The following is a 20,836-nucleotide window of genomic DNA, read 5'->3' on the forward strand; positions in this document are numbered from 1 at the left end:
TCTAAGAGCAGACACGTGCCTGTTCCTAAATAACAACACCTCAACAAACTGCGGTAAGGCTCCGATAAAAGAGCGCATCGCCACATATGCTGTATTCTTTATCACACAATGTATGTACAGAATATTTTCCTTGCATTCCTGCCTCTCGGGCAAGCAAGCATGCGCATGAGACAGTCTGCTTTGGCCTTATTTGGATATGGTAATGAGGAGCCTGAGCCCGCCAATAAGAAGAGAGTGTATATACACGTGACACTGCAAGACCGCTTGGGAGGCGGGGTCAGGCGCGGAGCTTAGGTTAAAACCAGTGGACAAGACACAGCGCATTCAGTGTAGGGAGAAGCAGGGACTCACTGTGAGGGGGAACTTTGTTACTATGAAACTTAGGAATATTTACAAAATATTGTAAAAATTATCAAAATCCCTCGTGAATCCATAACCTGCCCCTAGGGTTTGAGGTTTTTAGTTTAGTTCGCCCGGAAAGGGCTTCTACACTCACTATTCTTACACTTTTTTGAAAGAATGTGTGAGACAGACAGTTAGCCAGCTAGCTAGCTAGCTGAGAGGTGATACAGGCGGCAGGAGAACAAAAGATTTTTTTCCGTTTTGGCCGGTTGTACTGACACCAAGTCCATGCAGAACGTGTCATTACCATCACAATGCCCGTTTTACTTTTTCTGATAGACACGTCCGCTTCAATGAACCAGCGCACCCATCTGGGCACTACCTATCTGGACATAGCAAAAGGCGCTGTTGAGACTTTTATGAAGGTACTGTAACCACGGGACACATTAATATTGAGAGATCCCGAGCGGGAATGCAGTTCAGTTCATCGTTTTGCTGTTGCAAGCTCGCCTGTCAAAGCTGATCTCTCGATAACCGTAAATAATTCTCTACTATTTCCACAGCTCAGAGGGAGAGATCCGGCGAGCCGAGGGGACCGGTATATGTTGGTAAATTTTGAAGATGTTCCGTTCGGGATAAAGGTAGAGTTTGTTTTCGGGTCATGTCCGGCTTTACATTGCGCAGATTGACTGTCCTTCCATCGCTGCACCACGTTGTGATCACTACATCAACTGTGTAGAGAAAAATCTTCAGGAGGAGCTTTCATACCCCTTTTAAAACATGGCCGACATTTTGTTTCAATGTGAGCAGCAAGGAACTCTGGGTGTTATTTATACAGCGAGGTGATATCTAGGAGGGAGGGAGAGTAGAGGAGGAGGAGAAGCGGGGATGACAGACTAGCCTACTTTACTTCTTTAGACCAAATTGCCACTTTAGTCACTGCACACATTGCGACTTTGCTACTTTGCGATTTTCTGATCTGGAGCCGAGCGCAGCAGCCTGGTAGAAACGGATCAACGTCCTGTGGCTGCAGTGCTGTCAAATTATTAGTCTGGGCAGATAGAGAGGAAGCGACCTATTTAGATATTTATTAGCTCAGACTCTCAATAAAACCAGTGAAGTTAACCACTAGTTTCCTTAGAAGTTGCCTGCTGGTCACAACAGTGGGGTAGTTATTTAGCTTTGTGCATGTTATTAACCAGCTGCTATGTTGTGTTTTGTTTGGGTTTGTTTTTTTTGTTTTTTTTTTTAAGGCTGGATGGAAAGAGAGCCATGCCACATTCATGACAGAGTTGAGGAACCTCCAAGCAACTGGACTCACAACTATTGGCCAATCCTTGAGGAACGCTTTTGATTTACTCAATCTCAATAGATTAGTGACTGGGATAGACAACTATGGACAGGTATGTAGCAATGAAACAGGTGGAGAAGAAATCAGGCTCATAAAGTGCTAAATGCCCAAACAGACCCACTTCACCCACCCACCTACCCCCCCTCACCCCACCCCTTTCTGCTATCTCCCAGTCTTACAAGCATCAACCACTTTCATACTGTGGACCCACACATCCTCAGCCATACGACACAATCATGACAGCAAGTCCAAGCAGCAGGAGCAACGTAGCTTTCTTATTTTCTTTCTTCCCCCATCATTGATTAGTAACTTTAGTTTGTGTTACATATGTCACTGCTCTCATCAAGGACATGGAATTATTACACCTGTAAATGAGCTTTTAAGCAAGAAAATGCATTATGTTTTGAAACTCTAAGGATCTATTGCAGGCTCTGTCTGCACAAATATGCTCTGAAAGCTAGATGCTTTTTAAAAAAATATATATATATAGTTGTATATAAACTAGTGTAGGCTTGTGTCACTTCAGCTTTATGGCCAGTTTGTTAAAATGCACTGGATTATTATAAGAGGTGGTTCTAATATTTATATCTATTATTTAGTTCATAAATGGTCTGGCCACTCTGTGGTGTGTGTGCACGTAAACACAAAGCTAAACATAATTTTAATCAAGCTGGGAGTTATTTTAGAGCTTTGGAATAAGACTTTTGCAGTTTTAACCAGGTCAGTCTAAATTATGTAGTTTCAAGCCTGTCAGAGGACTTTTGTGCTTTTATGATGAATCACTGGGCAAGGTGGTAGAGCGGGTCATCTACCGATCGAAAGGTCGACGGATCAATCCCCGGCTCCTCCCGTCTATGTGTCACAGTATCCTTCGGCAAGATCTTGAACCCTGTTGCCCCCGATGCATCCATCAGAGTGGGTGTGCGTGAATGTTTGGTGGAAGTGCTTAGCTGTAGATAAAAGCACTGTATGAATGTGCGTGTGTTTCTGATTGGGTGATTGACAGATGTAGTGAAAAGTATTTTGAGTGCTCAAAAGTGAGGCGACAGGCGCTATATAGCAGTACCAGTACCACGGATCTGTACCATGATGAACATACTCTTGTGTTTTTATCTTTTGGTTAATGTGAATGCTCACTGATGCTGAGGTTGAAGACTGTCGCCCTTTTCTTTGTTTCGCTCAAGTCTGCTTCAAAAATGGGGATCCATCTAACAAGACCACAAATGTGAGGATATTGAAAAAAGCTCCTGGATACACGCTGACGGAAAAATGTGGTTTACTTTAAAATTATCGATGTTATTCCAGTTGTATTGTGCAGCTTAGAAAGATTTCCATACTGCAGCTTTACGACACAGTGGGCCTGATTTACAGCTGTAAGCTATTCACATAAAACTCATTCAGACTCAGTATTGCTAAGAAATATTCTCCAAGCCCACAAAGTCTGGAGCTAGTACAGCGTGATGCTGGCCAAGTTCCCTCTTCAATTTAAATCCAGTATTAGTAGCTAAACGTAGATTTGCATGATAAAGTTTCAGACCACCACTCTTATGCCAGCTCACTGACTCATGTGTAACAGATGTTCAGATCTGCCTTTAGCTGTGCAGGGTTGGACAAAGTGACCAGAGAAACTTGACTTTGGTTTAGTCTCATTAGAAAAAGAAAAGCTGAAGCCAACAGAAAGCATATTGCTTGCTATTCAGCATCTCACCTTCTTGAGATTTTCTCATCTCCTGGCCAGCGTTGAAACTGAAATGCAATTTTTTTTTTTGCATATGAAACAAAGTGGTCATTATTAATGTAAGCTGTGAAGTCTAGCCCATACCCAGTTAGAGTGGTAGGTGAATCTGCACGCTTGTGGTTGATACAGAATCTGGACATCTGTTTTCCTGTGCGGAGGTAAGTGGGGGAGTATGGGAGCAGTAATGAATGTTTAATTAGGCATTTCCTGAGTAATAAACAGAAGATCCCTACCAGCCCAGGTAATGCATACATGCAGCATGCATAATGCATGTCAGACACTCTTTGGTCGTTTGAAAAAAAAAAAAAAATACCAGCGACACCGTCAGACTGTCCGATTTTGAACACACAAGCCAAGGTCGAGGTTACTGCGTCCCGCGCTGTCACTGCTGACCTCTAATTACAGGTTGATTTGACAGTGGCTATAATTTAATGACTAGTTCTCCCTCTTCTGCCTATTTCCAGCAGGAGGCTTGGCAATTACTAGTATGGAGTGCATGTATTTAGTTTATATATGCTTAGTATGTCCTTTACAAAAGTGGAGTTATTGTGAACATGGGCTGTAATTTAAAATGTGAGCCCAACACAAGTGTTTGGTACTCCTAGAGGATATTTTAACGTAACAAATGTGTGTGGGCAGGAAATGCTGGTAACACTAAAAGCTAGAGGAATCAATGAACTTGAGTCAAAATCTAAAAACCTTTCAGTACGTCATCTAACTGATTACACAAGTGTAGTGGTGCTTAATAACTCCCGTAAGCTGTTTCTGCTGTCTTCTGTTTAGTTACATTTCCTTTTAAGTGAGGGTTTACCATTTAACCAGAGAAGCGTTTCAAGGGAACTAGGAAGAGGGCACTTCCGCATGAAAACACATCTAAAATGACCGTGTGTGTGTGCGCTTTTCTTCTGTTTTCTTATTTAAAGGGCCCTTTGTATCATAAGTCAGTGCTCCATGTCGTCCAGCGGGTGGAGCCCTGGGGGGTTAACGGGGGGAGATGGGGGAGTTAATATTGCCCTGGAGTGCCTCAGTCTACAGTAACAAAGAGCGCTCCAGGTTGCCAGGCATCTGAAATGACTCTCCCCTGGGAGATGAAGAAGGGTATGGAGGTAGAGGGGGGAGACGGCCGGCAGGTAATCCTGACACTGATCAGTTTCATTAAGAGCAATGAAAGAGCAGAAGAAAGGATGAACGTGAAGAAATGATATGGCCAGTGTTGTTTGGTGGTAAGTTAGAGTGTCAGCTGGAGTGATGGCCGGCGCTTTAATGGATCTCCATTATCATGGCATTGTGGAAAGCACATCACAGTAGCGGTAGCTGACTGCATAGACGGGTCTTAAACATGATGAATTACCTATTATTTCTCCATTTACTAATGTAATATCTCATTATCATCATTAACCAGTTATAAGAAATGCCCACTGTGTTTTCTTCTCTTTGAAAGCACAAAGAGATGTCTTCAGATGACTTGTTTTTATCTTTCAAATTACCCAAAATATATAGATACTGTCTTGTCTTTTACATGAAAAGCAGCTGGGCACATTTTGAGAAGTTGTCAAAACGCTTTATTCTTACACCGGCTCCCCTGATAGGCTGTCGTCATGTGTCATCTATTTTTAGTAGTCGCATTTGGCTTTATTTAAGCACGAGTAAAAGCTCCGGCAGCTGATATGACATGGATAAATTCATCGCTTGACTGGCAAGTTAGCCCGATCATCAAGTCAGCATGCCAACTAAGTGCTCGATATCATGAAGGAATTTTTGAGGGGGGTTTGCCAGGTTGTCATGGATACCTGCAGCACAGTGGGGTCTTGGTCGTATCCTGCTCTGTTTACTTTGGGCCGTTTATGTGACTGGACAGATGCATCATTCAGCAGAAAGCGCAGCCTACAGGTAGAGCCCAAACAGTGTGGCTCCACGTCCATTAATAATGGCTCTGCTGTCAGAACAGGAGGCCCTTATGGAGTCACTGTGACTCTGCAGTGAAGTCCGGTTTGCTGGCAGCACTTGTCAGTCTTTGTTGAGGGTTTTTTTGTTTTCTTTTTACGCTATTACCTCACCTAGTGGCTCTGTGGAGATCCCACAAGGCTGATGCACAGTGATAAATGCAGTGCTGCTCCAGTTTAATTTCATCAGAGTGGAGCGCTGATGTCATGAAATATCATGGGGTCCAGCAGGAAAGAGGTTTCGTGTAGCTCCTCGGATAATGAGCTCTGCTGTTGTGGAGTATAGAGTGAACATATACTGCAGACACTAAATACTGAACTCTTACTCTGTTTGTTTTCCCTTTGAGTCAAGGTTTTCTATTTCACACGCTTCTTAAATATGTCCCGTGTAATTTATCTGCTGTTTGTAATGATGCATTCACGGTGCTTATTTATGCGTCGGATCGCAGAAGGCCATAAAGCCACACTTGCTAAATACAGGTATTAATGGTGATCACGTCTTTTGTAAGCACAGTTTTAACAGATGTGAGAACAGCCCCCCTATTTTTGTGTCTTGTTTTTTATAGCTTGTTTGTGTCTTTCTCATTTCTTTGTGCAGGGTGACCCTAAGTTGCCTCTGGGAGTCTGAATGCTGAATTAATTCGGCATGGTTTCGTTTTTTCATTTAGTCTTCAATATGTCCTATTTTTTTTTCTTTTCTTTTTTTAGGGAAGGAATCCTTTTTTCCTTGAACCTGCCATCATCATCGCAATTACAGACGGCAACAAGTTGACCAGCAGCGGCGGTGTCCAAGATGAGGTCAGCCTGCATCTCCAATCAGGAGAGCGTTCTGTTTGTTTGGGTGATACTTTAGGAGTCTAACCGCACCACGTCAAACTTTACCAAACCCTCGTCCTTTGACTGTGATTAAGATGGCTAAAGTTTAAACCACAGAAGCTCTACTGTGAAGTGCTTTATCATATTGTCCACTCACATAATAACAAAGCTACTTTTCATGCTTAGAAGTGTTATCAGTAGCTTTGTTATTATTGTCTTAGAAACAGAGAAGTTTGATGTACTTACTTATTGATTAATCATTTGGTCCTAAAACATCAAGGAAGACAACTTCCCCAGCTGACACATTCAGCAGAAAAAAACCCAAAAACCTTAATTTATTCTCATCAAAATCTAAAAATACCAATGAAGAGTCTCATTTGAGTCCAACACCAGTAATATTTTTGGCATTTTTATTGAATTTATTAAAACAGCTACTTTTTAATCATTGATTGCACTTCCTGTTTTGACTGATTAAACACTTGATCTTGAAAATGTAGAAAATAAAGAAAAATCATTGCTCAGTATGAAAATGCACTATTTTTTTTTCTTTACAAATGCAGTAAACAGTCATGTTTTCAACCTATGCAAACAAAAATTATATAGGCAGTTACTTTTAAATTCCTTTAGCCCAAATTATGACAAAGGGTATAACTGCAAGGTTAGAAGTGCGAGCTGAGCCCTCCGTGCCACTTTAATACCCTGTAAATGAAGGCACTTTATCAATACCGCCGTAAAAGTGTTGTTCATTTACTGCCCAAGTTTCCCCACAGTAACCTAAAACAAACGGCGATATTAGAGAGAACAGCAACACAGTAAATCTGTTCTAACGCAGGTCTGTCATCTCATCCTGTGATCTGTTTCATTGTCCAGCTACATCTACCTCTGACCACGCCGCTGCCGGGCAGCGAGCTGACGAAGGAGCCGTTTCGCTGGGACCAGCGTCTGTTTGCTTTGGTGCTACGTATCTCCGGCAACGCTTCGGTGGAGCCCGAGCCCCTCGGCGGCGTCCCGTCTGACGATTCTCCAATCACCCCCATGTGTGAGGTCACTGGAGGTAGGCGGACTGATACGAGCTGCTGGTTGTTGTGTACTTACAGATCAGCTCTGACAGGCATTTCTCAGCTTTTAAGTACACTCGGTTTGCCTTTTGTAGCTCTGGAGTTTATGTACTGATTCATATGCTTTATATGCCGAAGTTTCAAAGATGATTTAAGAGCATTTAAAGACAGGACAGGTTTTATGGAAGAGCTGCACCATGGGTAATGCAGTCTGAAGTGCTTGTCGGGTACTTCACTTTAAGTTGGTGATGTTAAGGAGTTGTTGTTTTTTTTTTTTTTTTAATTATTATTATTGTATCACGCATGGAAACATAACCAGCATACAAGGAATTACGCAATTAAACAAAATAACATAAGCCAGGTAGAGTAGGCTGTAGACATACATTTTAAATGACAGCATGAACAGCCTAAGATTAAGAAAACCATTTTACTGCTTCAGTTTAGTCTACAGAAGTAAAAGCTCCTTATTCTGAGTGAAAAATAAACAGATCAGATGTTTTCCTCTTGGAAGTGTCAGAAGCTTAAATTTTAAAGCAGAGCCCACTTCAACAGGGGACAGCCCTGAGCGGTGTCTAGGCACTGTCTTGCTCAATATTCAGAGTTGTGTTTTAACAGCCCAATGCAGCTACACTGTGCTCTTATTTTAACCCCTGCTGGAGCTATTGTGGAAGGGTTAAGTGCTTTGTTTAAGTGTACTTGGGTAGTAATTGCTGATTAAGGTTAGAATGACTAGATTTTCCCACCTGGTCCATAATCGGACTGCCTTTGTCCTGCCTAAGTCCTGTCAAGAGACTTTCTAGCCAGCGATTTTGATCTGTAATCCCCCCATCTCCAGCCAAAGTCCGGCTGCCAGAACATTCACTTATAGAAGCAGACTTTTATCCCCTCTGTCTCCATTCCTCACGTAGCTTTGTTTTGGAAGCAGCTGGCAGGAGGAACGAACTAGAATGATGCTGATGGCAGGTTAAGATTAACCCATGCACACATATAGAGAACAGAGGACTCCAAAGCTGCGTGTCGCAGCCGGTGGCGCTGAATGCAGAACATGACACAGGTCCATTGTCAGCGGCAGTCTACAGTACATGCTGCCTGTCCATTACTGCTGATGGCAGACCTGACACAAAGCCACAGCCTATTGAAATGAGCGAGTGAATGGGTGCACAACAAGGTCACTCGAGGTGAAGTTGAATGACAGGAAGGCTAAGTTAGACTAGTCAGTTGTAGCTTTGAAAGATGGTTTTTCTGACTTTTTTAATTTTACACATGCGATTGATGGCGTGACAAAAACAGCAAAGAGAGATTTTGACCTTTCAGAGTCACATTTCATGCAAATGCACTATTTGCATGTAGTGTAAATGGCTGATATGGCTGCACAAAGATGAACAATATGTAAAGAAGAGAGCTCTTGAAATTGCATTGCACCAGTAGCAAAGCACTTCATAAACAGTGTAATGTAGTGATCCTTCTTAACCCCTTTTATTCTTGTTCATTTGATTTCTCTGACATTGAGGTGCATTATATAAACACCAAACTGCTGCTGCTGCAGTTTTTGTTCTTTAAACACAAGTTTTAGTGGGAACTTTTAATCCTCTGTGTCTCTATCTGTAAGTTTCGGAGACAAAGATTAAGTCTAGTCCTAGAATGAGTGAAGAATTCGATGAAGCTCTTCATTGGAAAAAGGTCTGAGAAATCTCAGCTCAAGTTATTTATAATTTTTGGTTAATTGTGCTACAGTCACACCAGAGAAATCAGTTACTGGAGACTCCGGCATGACTAAAATTATTGCATGCAATGAACTTGAGATTGTGTCTGAAATGGTTGCTGCTAAGACGAGGTGTACGAACACTTCAAAGAGACTTTGGTGTGTCAACGTAGAGATAAAATGTAATAAGATGGAGTCGGTCTGCTATGAGTTTGTGACTCAATGGGTTGAAGTTAAAAAAAAAAAAAAAAAAAAGACACACTGCAGACAAGTTGCGTTCATTGTTGCAGACTGACTCGGGTTGATGCAGTCTGTCTGCATCTATATTATTTCCAAACCTTTGTCAATCTCTCTGAGATTAATTGCAGTCAGCCCGAGTCGGAGCGCAATTGTTTGGAGACAAGTTGCATCCCACTAAGTAACCTGTGCGATCACCATGTGTTTGAAAGTCATCACCCAGAGACTGAGGGTGGTGCACGTTCGACCTCTGGACGAGTTGGTCGCCAAATGCAAACATTTCAATGAGATGACCCAGCAAGTAGCAATTTCTTTTTCCCCCTAGTTTCGGTTAGATTGTTTTCCTATTTTTACCCTGGCACCAATCAACAGAATTATCAGACTTCTGTATTTTCCCTCTTCTGACTCACAATTTTTTATGGCTCATTTAGTCTGCAATTCAGTCTTAACCCTGTTCCAGCAGCAGCATGCAACTTTTAGCAGACAAGCTCTAATAGACCCACTGTACACTGTCTGACCTGCACCAAACAAAGCAAAGAAGACACAATTAGAAACTAGCTTACGAAAAATGTGGAACATTTAAAGCCAGATGTTATTTCTTAATTTGGTTTCTAGTATCTGCTCTAAAAAGTACAACAAATTATTATTAATTAGGAGGGGAAAAAATCACATTATAATGTCAGGATCTAAGTGGGAGGGTCTAAATAGACAGCTTTTTGCTAGGAAATTGACAAAATGTGAAAGCATGGTGAAAATGCATCCCGTGTTGTTTCTGCTGCTCCCAGTTGGCCCACAAATTCTATTAATTAAGCTTTTAAACGGCTAAACCAAAAAACATTTGAAATGATCCACAGTCAACCAAGGAAAAACGTTTAATTTTAGCAACACCATTGACTCGCTCGTGTTTTGGGATATCTATACTTACAGACGTGTGTCTTCGTTACAGGTCGTTCTTACAGTGTGTTCTCCCAGCGTATGTTGAATCAGTGTCTGGAGTCTTTGGTGCAGAAAATCCAGAGTGGAGTAGTGATAAACTTTGAGAAGACGGGACCTGACCCTCCTCCGCTAGAAGGTAAGACACACCTCTGTTTGTTTGCTTTTGGGTTTTCTCAAGTTGAATTGTCTTTTATTATAAAAGGAGCTTTTTGACATGTGCTGTGCTGCATGCGTTTGATTAGTAGAGGAGCTCTTTGCTCTCTCCCACTTGGTGTTTGTTTTAATCCATTCTGAGCTTTTCTTTCCTGTTTTTTCATAAACATCTGGTGGGTGTCACTGTTTAAACTCCTGCTTTCATATTTAACTGCTGACACACTTGTCTGATGCATTTTGTTTCATGCTGCATTTCATAAACCCCTTGTTTTTTGTTTTGCTTTGCTTATATTCCTGCACAGACACTCCAGCTGAAGTGGTGAAGTCTGGTCCGCAGCCTTGGCACTGCTGTCACAAGCTGATCTACGTACGACCTAACCCTAAAACTGGTGTTCCCATCGGGCACTGGCCCATCCCCGAAGCCTTCTGGCCAGACCAGAACTCCCCCACATTGGTAAGAAAGTTGCAGAAGAACCGACAGAAATATGAGATAAGAAACCGGTATCTGTCAATTTATGCAATACATAATCTGTGTTACTGCAGCAGATTAATGAAATGACAACCTAGCTTAGTAAAATAAATATAATGTCACAGAACAAAAGAGCCCAAAAAGGTAAAAATAATATTAAAGAAGAGACTTTAAAGCCCTATAGTTCCTTTCTTGTATTTATATATTGGACAGTTTTACTCTTGACAGCAGAATACACTTATAATTCTATAAAACTTAACAAAGATGTACTTTATTCCTAATTATTTTTTAATAATATAAGTGTTAATAGCCAAAAAGTGACCATATTTACAAGACTGGTATAGTGTTATTAGCTACGGCTAGCATGCTTGCTTAGCATGTTGGCCTTAGTGGTGTGCTAACCAGTGTCTGGCTAGTTTTATGGCTAATTTGTGCTAAGTAACAGACTAATAAGTTTTCAACATTTCACTCTCTCAGGAAGTACAAACTTCCTGATAAATAAAATACTTCCTTTAAAAATGCTCTTAAGGTCTCCAACAGCAGAAAACATCACCCAGAGGTTCAGTTCATTGACTTATATTAGCTGAGGTGAGGCCTAGCAAACAAGCAAGTACAAGAAGACAAAACTCTGTAATTTTGTTATGAAGGGGATAAATGGCTACAGGGTTTGTTTGTTCTTTTTGTTTTTTTGTTTTAATTTTGTATCAGGCTTTTGTAGATGTCATAATTTAATTGCTAACACTGGTTATTTTAGTGGGAGTCAGTGGGGACTGACGCTCTTTTAGAAGCAGCCTGCAGTGATACAAAGTAGCCGTATGCTCGATTATGAATCTTAAAATAGAAAAAATGTGAGAACAATAAAAAGAAAGGCACTTACTAAGTTTATTTTTTCATGTTTATTAAAAGGCAAAACAAAATCCATTATAGCTGTAATGTGCCTTCAGTGGCCATTAGACGATAACTCCTCCACAGGAGTTACAGGATTCAGCCCCACACATTGTCACTTTCATTAAACAACTTTTCTTCTTCCTGTTTGTTTAACAAGAATAATCAGTCACACTAATGTAACAGTGCCACACTCTTATTAACTTTAACCATTTATTCCATAGCAAACAATGACTAACTCGTGATAACACAGGGGTGACGTCAAACCGGCTGCAGTGATGTCACAGCTACACGAATGTGCAACAGCCCAAGCACAGATGAGCTGTAATCAAAATTAAACAAACAAAGAAGTACTCATTATGATAGATCATGCATTGCATGTTAGCTATCATTCATAAGCTTTTCCTCTGCTCACACATATACTCTACACTTTCAGTAGAAATAGAAGCAGCAGCCAGACGTGATTCTTTTTTCCCGAACTGTATTCAGACGGTCAACTTTGCGCATTGCTTAAACTTAGCTTAGATTAACAACACCTACTGGTGTTATTAGGCGCCAGCAGGTGTTGTTGATCTTCTTTAATATTTACCATAACATTGTGTATCTCTTTCTGTGTACCTTCCCAGCCTCCCCGCTCAGCCCACCCCCACGTCCGTTTCTCCTGCGTGGATGCTGAACCCATGGTGATAGACAAGGTACCCTTTGATAAGTATGAGCTGGAGCCGTCGCCCCTCACACAGTACATTTTGGAGAGGAAATCACCGCACACCTGCTGGCAGGTACAGCACCATCACAGAAACCACAGAAAATAACAGCTGTTGAGAAGAAAGTTTGGCATTAAAGCAGAAATCTGTGTTTTTAATCTTTACAGCCAGGTAGACAAAGAGGATTTTAATCTCTCACACATGGAACGTGTTACATGCATCCTAACAGCAATGTGATAAGTACTTGATTAGATGTTCAGACATATTGAGACATTGATGTGTGGTTTCAGGTTTTCAGTGTACCAAAAAAATAAATAAGGGTGGCAGCAAATGAAGCGATGATTCGATAGCCCGTCGGCATGCACAGACTGAGCTTTAGCACATGTGATTAGATCGAAACATCTAGTCTCTGCTGGTACCCGCACACCAAGCTTTACCTGGTTTGTGGCAGGAACCTGAAAGTAAAGGTTGTCTCTGTATTCATCACTCGTATATTGATTTTGGTGTTTTTTCCCCATGTTTGGCATGAGTCATCATCAGAGATGAGGTGGCAGACTTTCAGAATGACTTTTATATCAGTAATTACAAGAATCACGCAGTGAAAATATTTTCCTGACACTGACCAGATGCAGCGTTATGATATTGTAGGGCTAATAGTAAGTGGTAAGCAAGGAAGTGAAATTTACTTCTGTAGGATATTTAAAACCAAAGTGGCTTTACACTAAAATAAAATGAAACCTAAAAACAACTCGGACAGCATCAGCTGGTTCTGTTTTTGTTTGCTGATTGAAAAGTTCAAATGTCACAACTCACTTCCTGATTTTTCTCTTTCTGTTTTTTCAGGTGTTTGTATGTAACAGTGCCAAGTACAGCGATCTGGGGCAGCCGTTTGGTTACCTGAAGGCCAGCACAGCTCTAAATTGCGTCAACTTGTTTGTAATGCCCTACAACTACCCCGTACTTCTTCCGCTTCTGGGTAAGACCTGTGCATCCACCTCATTTTTACTCTCGCTGTAGGTGTTGATGGGGAGTCTTTGTTTTGGGCTTTAGAAAATTTAAACGATCTGCTGCAATAGCAAAACAAATGACTATTTTTTTTTTTAAAATTCAGTTTTCTTAATAAAACATGTTCCTAATTATTGAATTTCTTTGTGTGATCTGTGTTTGATTGTTTTCCACAGATGACTTGATTAAAGTGCACAAGTTCAAGCCTACCATTAAATGGCGACAGTCCTTTGAGAACTACCTGAAGACGATGCCTCCGTATTATATTGGGGTCAGTGGCCTTATTATCACTCTTCAACTTTTCATTAATGGCTTTTTTTGTGGTTGTTGTTGTTAATGTACGAAGCTGTGCCTGCACTGTTCTTACTGCTGTGTTATTCTCACAGTCGCTAAGAAAGGCTTTAAGAATCATGGGAGCACCGAACCTGCTAGCTGACAACCTGGAGTATGGTCTGAGCTACAGCGTGGTTTCCTACCTGAAAAAGCTCAGTCAGCAGGTTAGTTGTTAATATTAAATCTACTCCACAAAGCTGTGCTTGTTGCAGTGTCTGTCAGTTGTCAAGCCTTTCTGTTTTCACTAAAGTCCACACTGATGGATTTTTATAGTGTAATTTGTAGTTTTGGATTATTTTGGGTTTTTTTTCTAGTTTTCTTAATTAAAAAAATAAGAAAAGAAAAAAAGATAAACACCAGTTTAGTTCAAATGTTTTATCTCAGTTTGATTAGTATTTTAATATCTTAATTTTGGTTTAGAAAAGTAACTTTCAAAGAAACCTGGTTTTATCATGACATTTTTATACTCACTGGTCGCTTTGTTAGGGATATCTGTTCAGTAAGGGATATATCTAATCAGCCAATCACATGGGAGTACCTCAGTGCATTTAGGCTTGTAGACGTGGTCAAGGCAACCACTCATTATTATCAGGGTGTGCAGAAGAGCATCTCTGAACGCACAGCACGTCATACTTTGAATCAGATGGGCTACAGCAGCAGACGTCTGCATTTGATGTCTCTCCTGTGGCTAAGAACAGGAAACTGAAGCTGCAGCTCACATGCACTCACCAAAACCGGACAATAGAAGATTAGGAAAAGGTTTCTTGGTCTAATGAGTCTCTATTTCTGTTGCGACAGTCACTGATGGTAGAGTCAGAATTTGACATAATCAGCGTGAAAGCATGGATCCATCCTGCCTTGTGTCAGTGGTTCAGGCTTCTGGTTGTGGAGTGATGCCTGATTTGGACTTCTTCAGGGAGTCTTTGTAGAGCCTACAACAGAACTTACATAAGTGGCTGATGTCATTGCCGACATTTATGCTCGTGTGTCCCGGCAGTCTCCCTCCAGGAATTTGCTGAGATTATAGTCCTTATATTAATGCTTTGATTATTAATCCTTACATTGAGATGACGATTGTTGTGAAAACTCAGCTAAAAACTGCACAGGAGGAGTCGACTGCGCCAAGCAGCCCAGTCATAATAGTTGTGGGTCACGTCGACCTGGCATGTTGTTATGTTTTTCATGAGGTTACGCTCTAGATCATAAATCCTCTGTAATGGTGTAGGAGATATTTTCTTGGCTCCCTTTGAGCCCGTAGTACCAACTGAGCATCGTTTAAACACCACAGCCTACAGGAGTGTTGTTGCTGACCATGTCCATCCCTCCTCCTGACAACACACAACCTCACAAAGCTCAAAACATCTCAAACTGGGATCTTGAGCATGAGTTCACTGTAATGGCCTATTTGCATTGTCCTAATTTTCTTTAGCATTGATTAAAAAGTTAAAGGAAAAAAAGAACAAATGGCTTTAAATAGAAAATCGATATCCACGTCAGTCAAATTATCTTCTTTCATTCATTCACTTATTTTTACTGAGTGCTTTAAATTGCACTCAAAAGACATTAGATTAGATTAGATAGAACTTTATTAATCCCTCGGGTGGGTTCCTCTGGGAAATTCGATTTCCAAAAAAGCACAGCACCGACAGAAGTTACAGAGTTACAGAATAATATATATATATATATATATATATATATATATATATATATATAAAAAAATATAAATAAAAATACAGAGACAATATAAATAAAATATACGAAGGGGATAAATAGGAATAAAAATACAAGTGAATTGCACATTTCAAGTATTGAGTCTATTGCAGTATTGAGTCTATTGCATGACAGGCATTTGCAGAGAACGTCTGTTAGCACAGTTATACTTGATGAATAGATGAACTGAAAATGCTCCACTAGATTTAGACTTTGCATCAATACACTGTCAACTGAAACAAAGTCTCTTGGCTGAGTGGGGGGCAGCTTGTGTACGAGTCCACGGGCTGATAAATCATTTTGTGCTTTGTGCTGCTTTTCTCTCTGTGTTCAATTCTCTGTCAGCGGCTACATTTTATGACGAAAGAACAAAAATGTTTATTGTGTTGGAAAGTGTCACAGCGATACCATCACATCCTTAATTTCTAACTTACTGTTATTTTAATGGTTATTTGGTATTAGGCACCAGCTGTTTTTGTTGTTGTTGTTGTTGTTTTTTTAATGCAAATATGTTTTATGCTATTACAGCTGTCTTTCCTTGTGTCAGTCGTTCTTTGTACAGCAGGATAAACACTTATAAAGCAGCTTATAGCTTTGCACAGCTGCATTGTAATGCATTTTAAATCTTATCTTCAGTTTTACGTGTTGCTTATTAAGTTCCTGCATTTCCTTTTTTCCTGCTACAATAATCAAGACACCAAATAGGAAGGCATTTCTGACCAGAAAACCTAATTTCCTCATATTTTCAGACAAAAATCGAGTATGACCGTCTGATCGCTTTGATTGGGAAAAAGCAGCCACCGGAGCCTGGCCTCAAGGTGCGATGGCGAGGCGGAAGTATATCTCTAGCCCAGCGTCGGGACTTCATCCAGCAGCTACAGAATCTCACAGGAGAGGCCCCAGCCCTGCCCATGGAGCTTAACCCCAAAGAGTTTCAAGGCTTTCATCTGGCACTGCTCAACAAGGTAGGGTTGGATTATTATCTGCATTTCTTCAACATGATCACATTCATCATCGGGAGCTGTTCTGACATGATTACACGCATGAGCATTGGTTTTTACTGTTGAGCGACTGTTTAGATTCAGTTGGCGAGGAGTTCCTTTTTGAAATCTCACTCTGTGCTCAGATTCTTCAGGCTTCTCCCCAGCTGCCCTCCTGAGGCTTATAGCATTGCTGTGTTTTTATGTAGTTGGTTTGAGCACTTGAGGGCTATTGAAAAATGGTCCACGCTCTCAGAATGCATCTGTATATCCACTCTCCGGTGTCGAAACTACAGCGGTGTTTCTGTCTGCTGTCATCCTCAGAGCCTGAAGCCTCAGAGTTTTAGGAATCCGTACGACATCCCCCGCAGCCACCTGCTCGACCAGCTCAGCCGAATGAGGAGAAACCTTCTCAACACCAGCGTCTGCACTGTCAGAGGCCACGACTCCGGTACCCCGCTGTGCAAATCATTTTCCCCACTTATTTGGCTGTGATTATGCTACGTTGTGAACATAATTTCAGCGTAAGAAGCAGGTTAGATGTATTGCTGTTCTTTCCATTTTTGACAAAGCATCTGTTTCCCTTCCAGACCAGCTCCACAGCGTGCCAATCGCCCAAATGGGAAACTACCAAGACTTCCTTAAAGCTGCTCCCCAGCCTCTTCGAGACGCAGACCCCGAACAGCCCAAACGGTTGCACACATTCGGCAACCCCTTCAAACTAGACAAGAAGGCAAGTCTCTTTTTTACTCTTCTCGTTTTCTTATTGGTTACATTGACAAATGTAAATTAACCACTGAAAAACACTCCGATGTACCATTTTCCTCACTTTCTTTACAGGGCATGATGATCGACGAGGCAGACGAGTTTGTGACCGGCCCTCAGAACAAGGGCAAGAGACCTGGCGACAGCAACAACGTGCCGGGCGGAGGTCCAAAGAGACGCCGGTGCATGTCACCTCTGCTGCGATTGGGTAGAGCCTACACCCCTCCAGTGTCCCCATCTGCGAGCCCTCGACACTCAGCAGGTACGATCTAAGAGACAGTCGCACATCTTTTCTACTAATACTGTAATTCTTAATAATGACTGATGGCATGCTTCTAGTGCCGAGTGTACAACCAAGTGTACTGGCCTAATAATGATTCAGTGATTATGGTATCTTAAGAAAAAAGCACTTTTTTTTTCATAAATTTAGAGAAATTGGTCAACAGAGGGTAGATTTAACACACAGAATATAAAACTCAAGGCAGGAAAAATGTGGGGTTATGGCACGACCCGTCCTACGCAGCCGATCTGGATTACAGTGAATGTTTTTGGTTTTTTCCACCTTTCTGTAGACATGGACGTTAACGACGGTGCACCAGAAGCAGACCTGATCATCAACCACGTGGATCAGAACCACTACGGCTCAGACCGGAACTCTGACTCGGAGGTGGACCGTCCCTCGAGTCCCACCGACCTTCAGGAGAACCACACTGCTGCGGATCCTCAGGCGATGCGGCACAGGGATGAGGACGAGAACGGGCAGACCCATCCAAGCGAGCTGCCACTGGGCAGCGAGGGAGGAGCGGAGATGGTGCTGATGGACGACCAGGTGCAGCACTACATTACGCCTTCAGCTCTGAAGAAGCACATTCACACCGAGACGACGAAGGTCAACAATGAGCTCAGGTCGCTCATCACCAAGGAGATCAGAAAACCTGGCAGACGTATGTATCCAAACCTGGTCTATAGGCAGGGAGGACAAAATAATAGAAACGGAGAGCAGCTACCACTAACTTTAAAGAGCTTTTTTTTCTCATATGTAACCATGGTAGCATCTAAAAGTCACAAGTGTGATTGAATCATCACCTAAACAGAGATTCGAAGCTTCAGCTTTTATTGCAGGGCTGCTAAATTGAAGATGCTGCTTTGTATTTCATTCTTCCTCGTTACATCTTTGTCTTGTTTTTGTTCCAGAAGAAACCACATAAATGTGGTTTTTCATGGCACTTAAGCTTTGGTTTGTCCAGAAGCAAAGCTGTTTTTCTTAAAAACAAAGCTAGGAAAAACAGCAGGTATCTGTGTGTAAATTTAAAGAAGCAAACTTTTTTTTTTTTCTTTCTTTATCTCCTCTGTTGATTTGACCGTACACGTCAAACTAACATTGGACGTCACTCTGGACTTTGAAAACGTGCTGTGGAATGTTTTTTTTTCTAGTTTCCTTTATGAGTGAGAACGCCTTTTATCTTGTTTATTATTAACATTCAGCTGTACACATACAAAGATTTGATTCAGTGGATGTGCTCTCCTTGAATCGACTGAACCTCGTTCGCTTTGCTTTTTCTGTTTCAGACTACGAGAAGATTTTCCTCCTCTTGAAACAGATCCAGGGCACTCTCGACACCCGGCTCATCTTCCTCCAAAACATAATCAAAGAGGCAGCCAGGTACAAAGTTCAGCCCTCCTCCTCTGATGTCAGAGCGTTATTACCTCTCCCCTAATTTTTTTTTCTTTTTTTTACTTAAAATGAGCTGCAAACAGAAAAAGGGGACTGTCTTTCTTTATAAGCTCTCTTAAAGTAAAGAGCAGCTGTATCCTAGCACCAGGAGTCGGCATTTAAAACATCTGCAGTTTCACGAACCGAACAAAATGCAAAGAAATAAAAACGTATCATAATTTTCTGCTCATGATCTCCTTTGCTACAGAGTTGTTTTTAAAAGGCAAATGTTAACACGTGTCATTGCTTCTTCTTCTGCAAAGGTTCAAGAAGCGCGTTCTCATCGAACAGCTGGAAAACTTCCTCGAAGAGATCCACAACAGAGCCACTAACATGAACCACGTGGACACGTTCTAACGCGAACTCATTCCCAAACTGAACTTACTGGTAACCAAACCGGGCAACCCTCCACATCCCCCTCAAACCACCACTCCTACTGTACCAGGGGCCCCTGCAGAGATGAGACAAGGCGGCATCCAGCTCCCAAACCATCGCTTCTTCACTGGACTCCTTCATTCATTTAATGAGCATTATGCTTGTGTTGTTTGCACAGTAATCCTCAAAGACAGTACTGACCCTGAGTAATGCAGATGCATTTTTCAGACTTGCAAAAAAAAAAAAAAGATGAGCGAGGAAGCACATATCGCTGCAGGTGAAGTGTGAAGGTGAAGGCCTATGCAATGACGTGTTTGTCCTGTGGACAGTTTGTACGGGAAGGTTCTCTGAACCTGTCCTCAGATGTTGCCCTTTAATTATTCAGCTCCCCTCATCAGATTTTTCTTTTCTTTTAACAAATGTGAGTGGTTATCTCTCAGACAGGGGTGCTGAAATAAACAAGGGCATTTCTGGAGAGGGTCAGATGACAGCCTGTGTGTGGATGTAATGTCACGTGACAGTGTGATTGGACTGATAATGAAGGGTATATCGGCACGTGTGGTTGTATTTTCAGACAACTCAGGGTCAAATGGGATCCAGGGGAGATGCTCATGAGAGACTTTGCTCAAAGTCACGATTCAACTTTATTTTATTTTTCCCCCCCCATGGTGTTATTTCTGATTTGTGGAGGATAAGAGTCCGGCCGTTCACTTCGCAATTGTTAAAATTGACCTTCTGCTTTCCACCAGATGGACTGCTGAACTCTCGAATCAGAACAATTGGGCTTGAAACATTGAATCTAATAACGTGTAGTCTTCCTGGCAGACTGATGCTATATCAGTAGTAGCTTAACTTTTGGACTAAACCACCAGTTCCTGTTCCCTTTGCGGGGCGGGGGAGGGGGGCGGCGGCGAAGAAAACAGATCCACAACGATCGTTGCATCTGGAGACAGTCAACTTTAAAAAAACAAAACTGTCTTTTTCAAAGTAAAGTCGGGAAAAACAAAAAGCTCAGGAACTGACACATTAATGCATCACAATCAGCAATAACATCGGAGCCCTCCTCCCTGCCCTTTCACTTTTAGCCTGAAACAGCTGATATGCAACACAAACGTCTTGTCTGGTGGAGTGTAGATGAACCGAGGTGTCGGATGCCAGCCTGTCCCAGCGTGCTGGCTGCTGCCAAATAACTTAACCCAGCCCCTAAACTCCTTTTTCCGCCATGAATCTCAAAGCAACTTCTTACCACTTAAAAGCAAATGCACTTGTGTACATTTGAGAATCTTTATTTATGTAATTTAAAATGAAAAAAAACAGCCTTTAAACTTTTTTTTTTTTTTTAGGTCAGGCTTGTTTAATGTTCTCCAATTTACACAAATAATGTCTAGAGGTCAGGAGTTGATTTCAGACTCAGAGGGCAGCCCTCTTCCGCTCCCTCCCTCCTTGGACAGGGACCAAAATCTGCCATACTTGTCTTTGTTTGTGAAGAGGCCGCTACCAAAAGAGTATTTTGAATACACTGTAAAGATGTAAATAACCCTAGAGTACTATTTAAAGAGAATGTTCAGTGGGAAAAAAATGGCCTTTTTGTAAGTATTTCCATGAATAAAGCTTCTATTT

The 20,836-nt window shown here is 41.6% G+C and overlaps 1 protein-coding gene across 1 annotated transcript; it reads left to right on the plus strand.

Moving 5' to 3' along the window:
• The first annotated feature begins 342 nt into the window (after positions 1-342).
• Positions 343-20,812, plus strand: ints6 (integrator complex subunit 6). Its single transcript, XM_085374589.1, has 18 exons — positions 343-767; positions 906-983; positions 1,596-1,745; positions 6,083-6,172; positions 7,061-7,244; positions 10,134-10,259; positions 10,579-10,730; positions 12,257-12,409; positions 13,178-13,310; positions 13,516-13,610; positions 13,726-13,836; positions 16,132-16,347; positions 16,687-16,813; positions 16,953-17,095; positions 17,203-17,389; positions 17,700-18,071; positions 18,697-18,790; positions 19,105-20,812. Exons 1-18 carry the CDS (start codon positions 657-659, stop codon positions 19,196-19,198), a joined length of 2,616 nt encoding a protein of 871 aa, XP_085230715.1. The 5' UTR covers positions 343-656; the 3' UTR covers positions 19,199-20,812.
• The last annotated feature ends 24 nt before the right edge of the window (positions 20,813-20,836 follow it).

Source organism: Diplotaxodon limnothrissa, linkage group LG16 (genome assembly GCF_057381915.1).
Source record: "Diplotaxodon limnothrissa isolate DT_005_m linkage group LG16, D_limnothrissa_male_GT1.1, whole genome shotgun sequence".
In the NCBI taxonomy this organism is placed as follows: Eukaryota; Metazoa; Chordata; class Actinopteri; order Cichliformes; family Cichlidae; genus Diplotaxodon; species Diplotaxodon limnothrissa.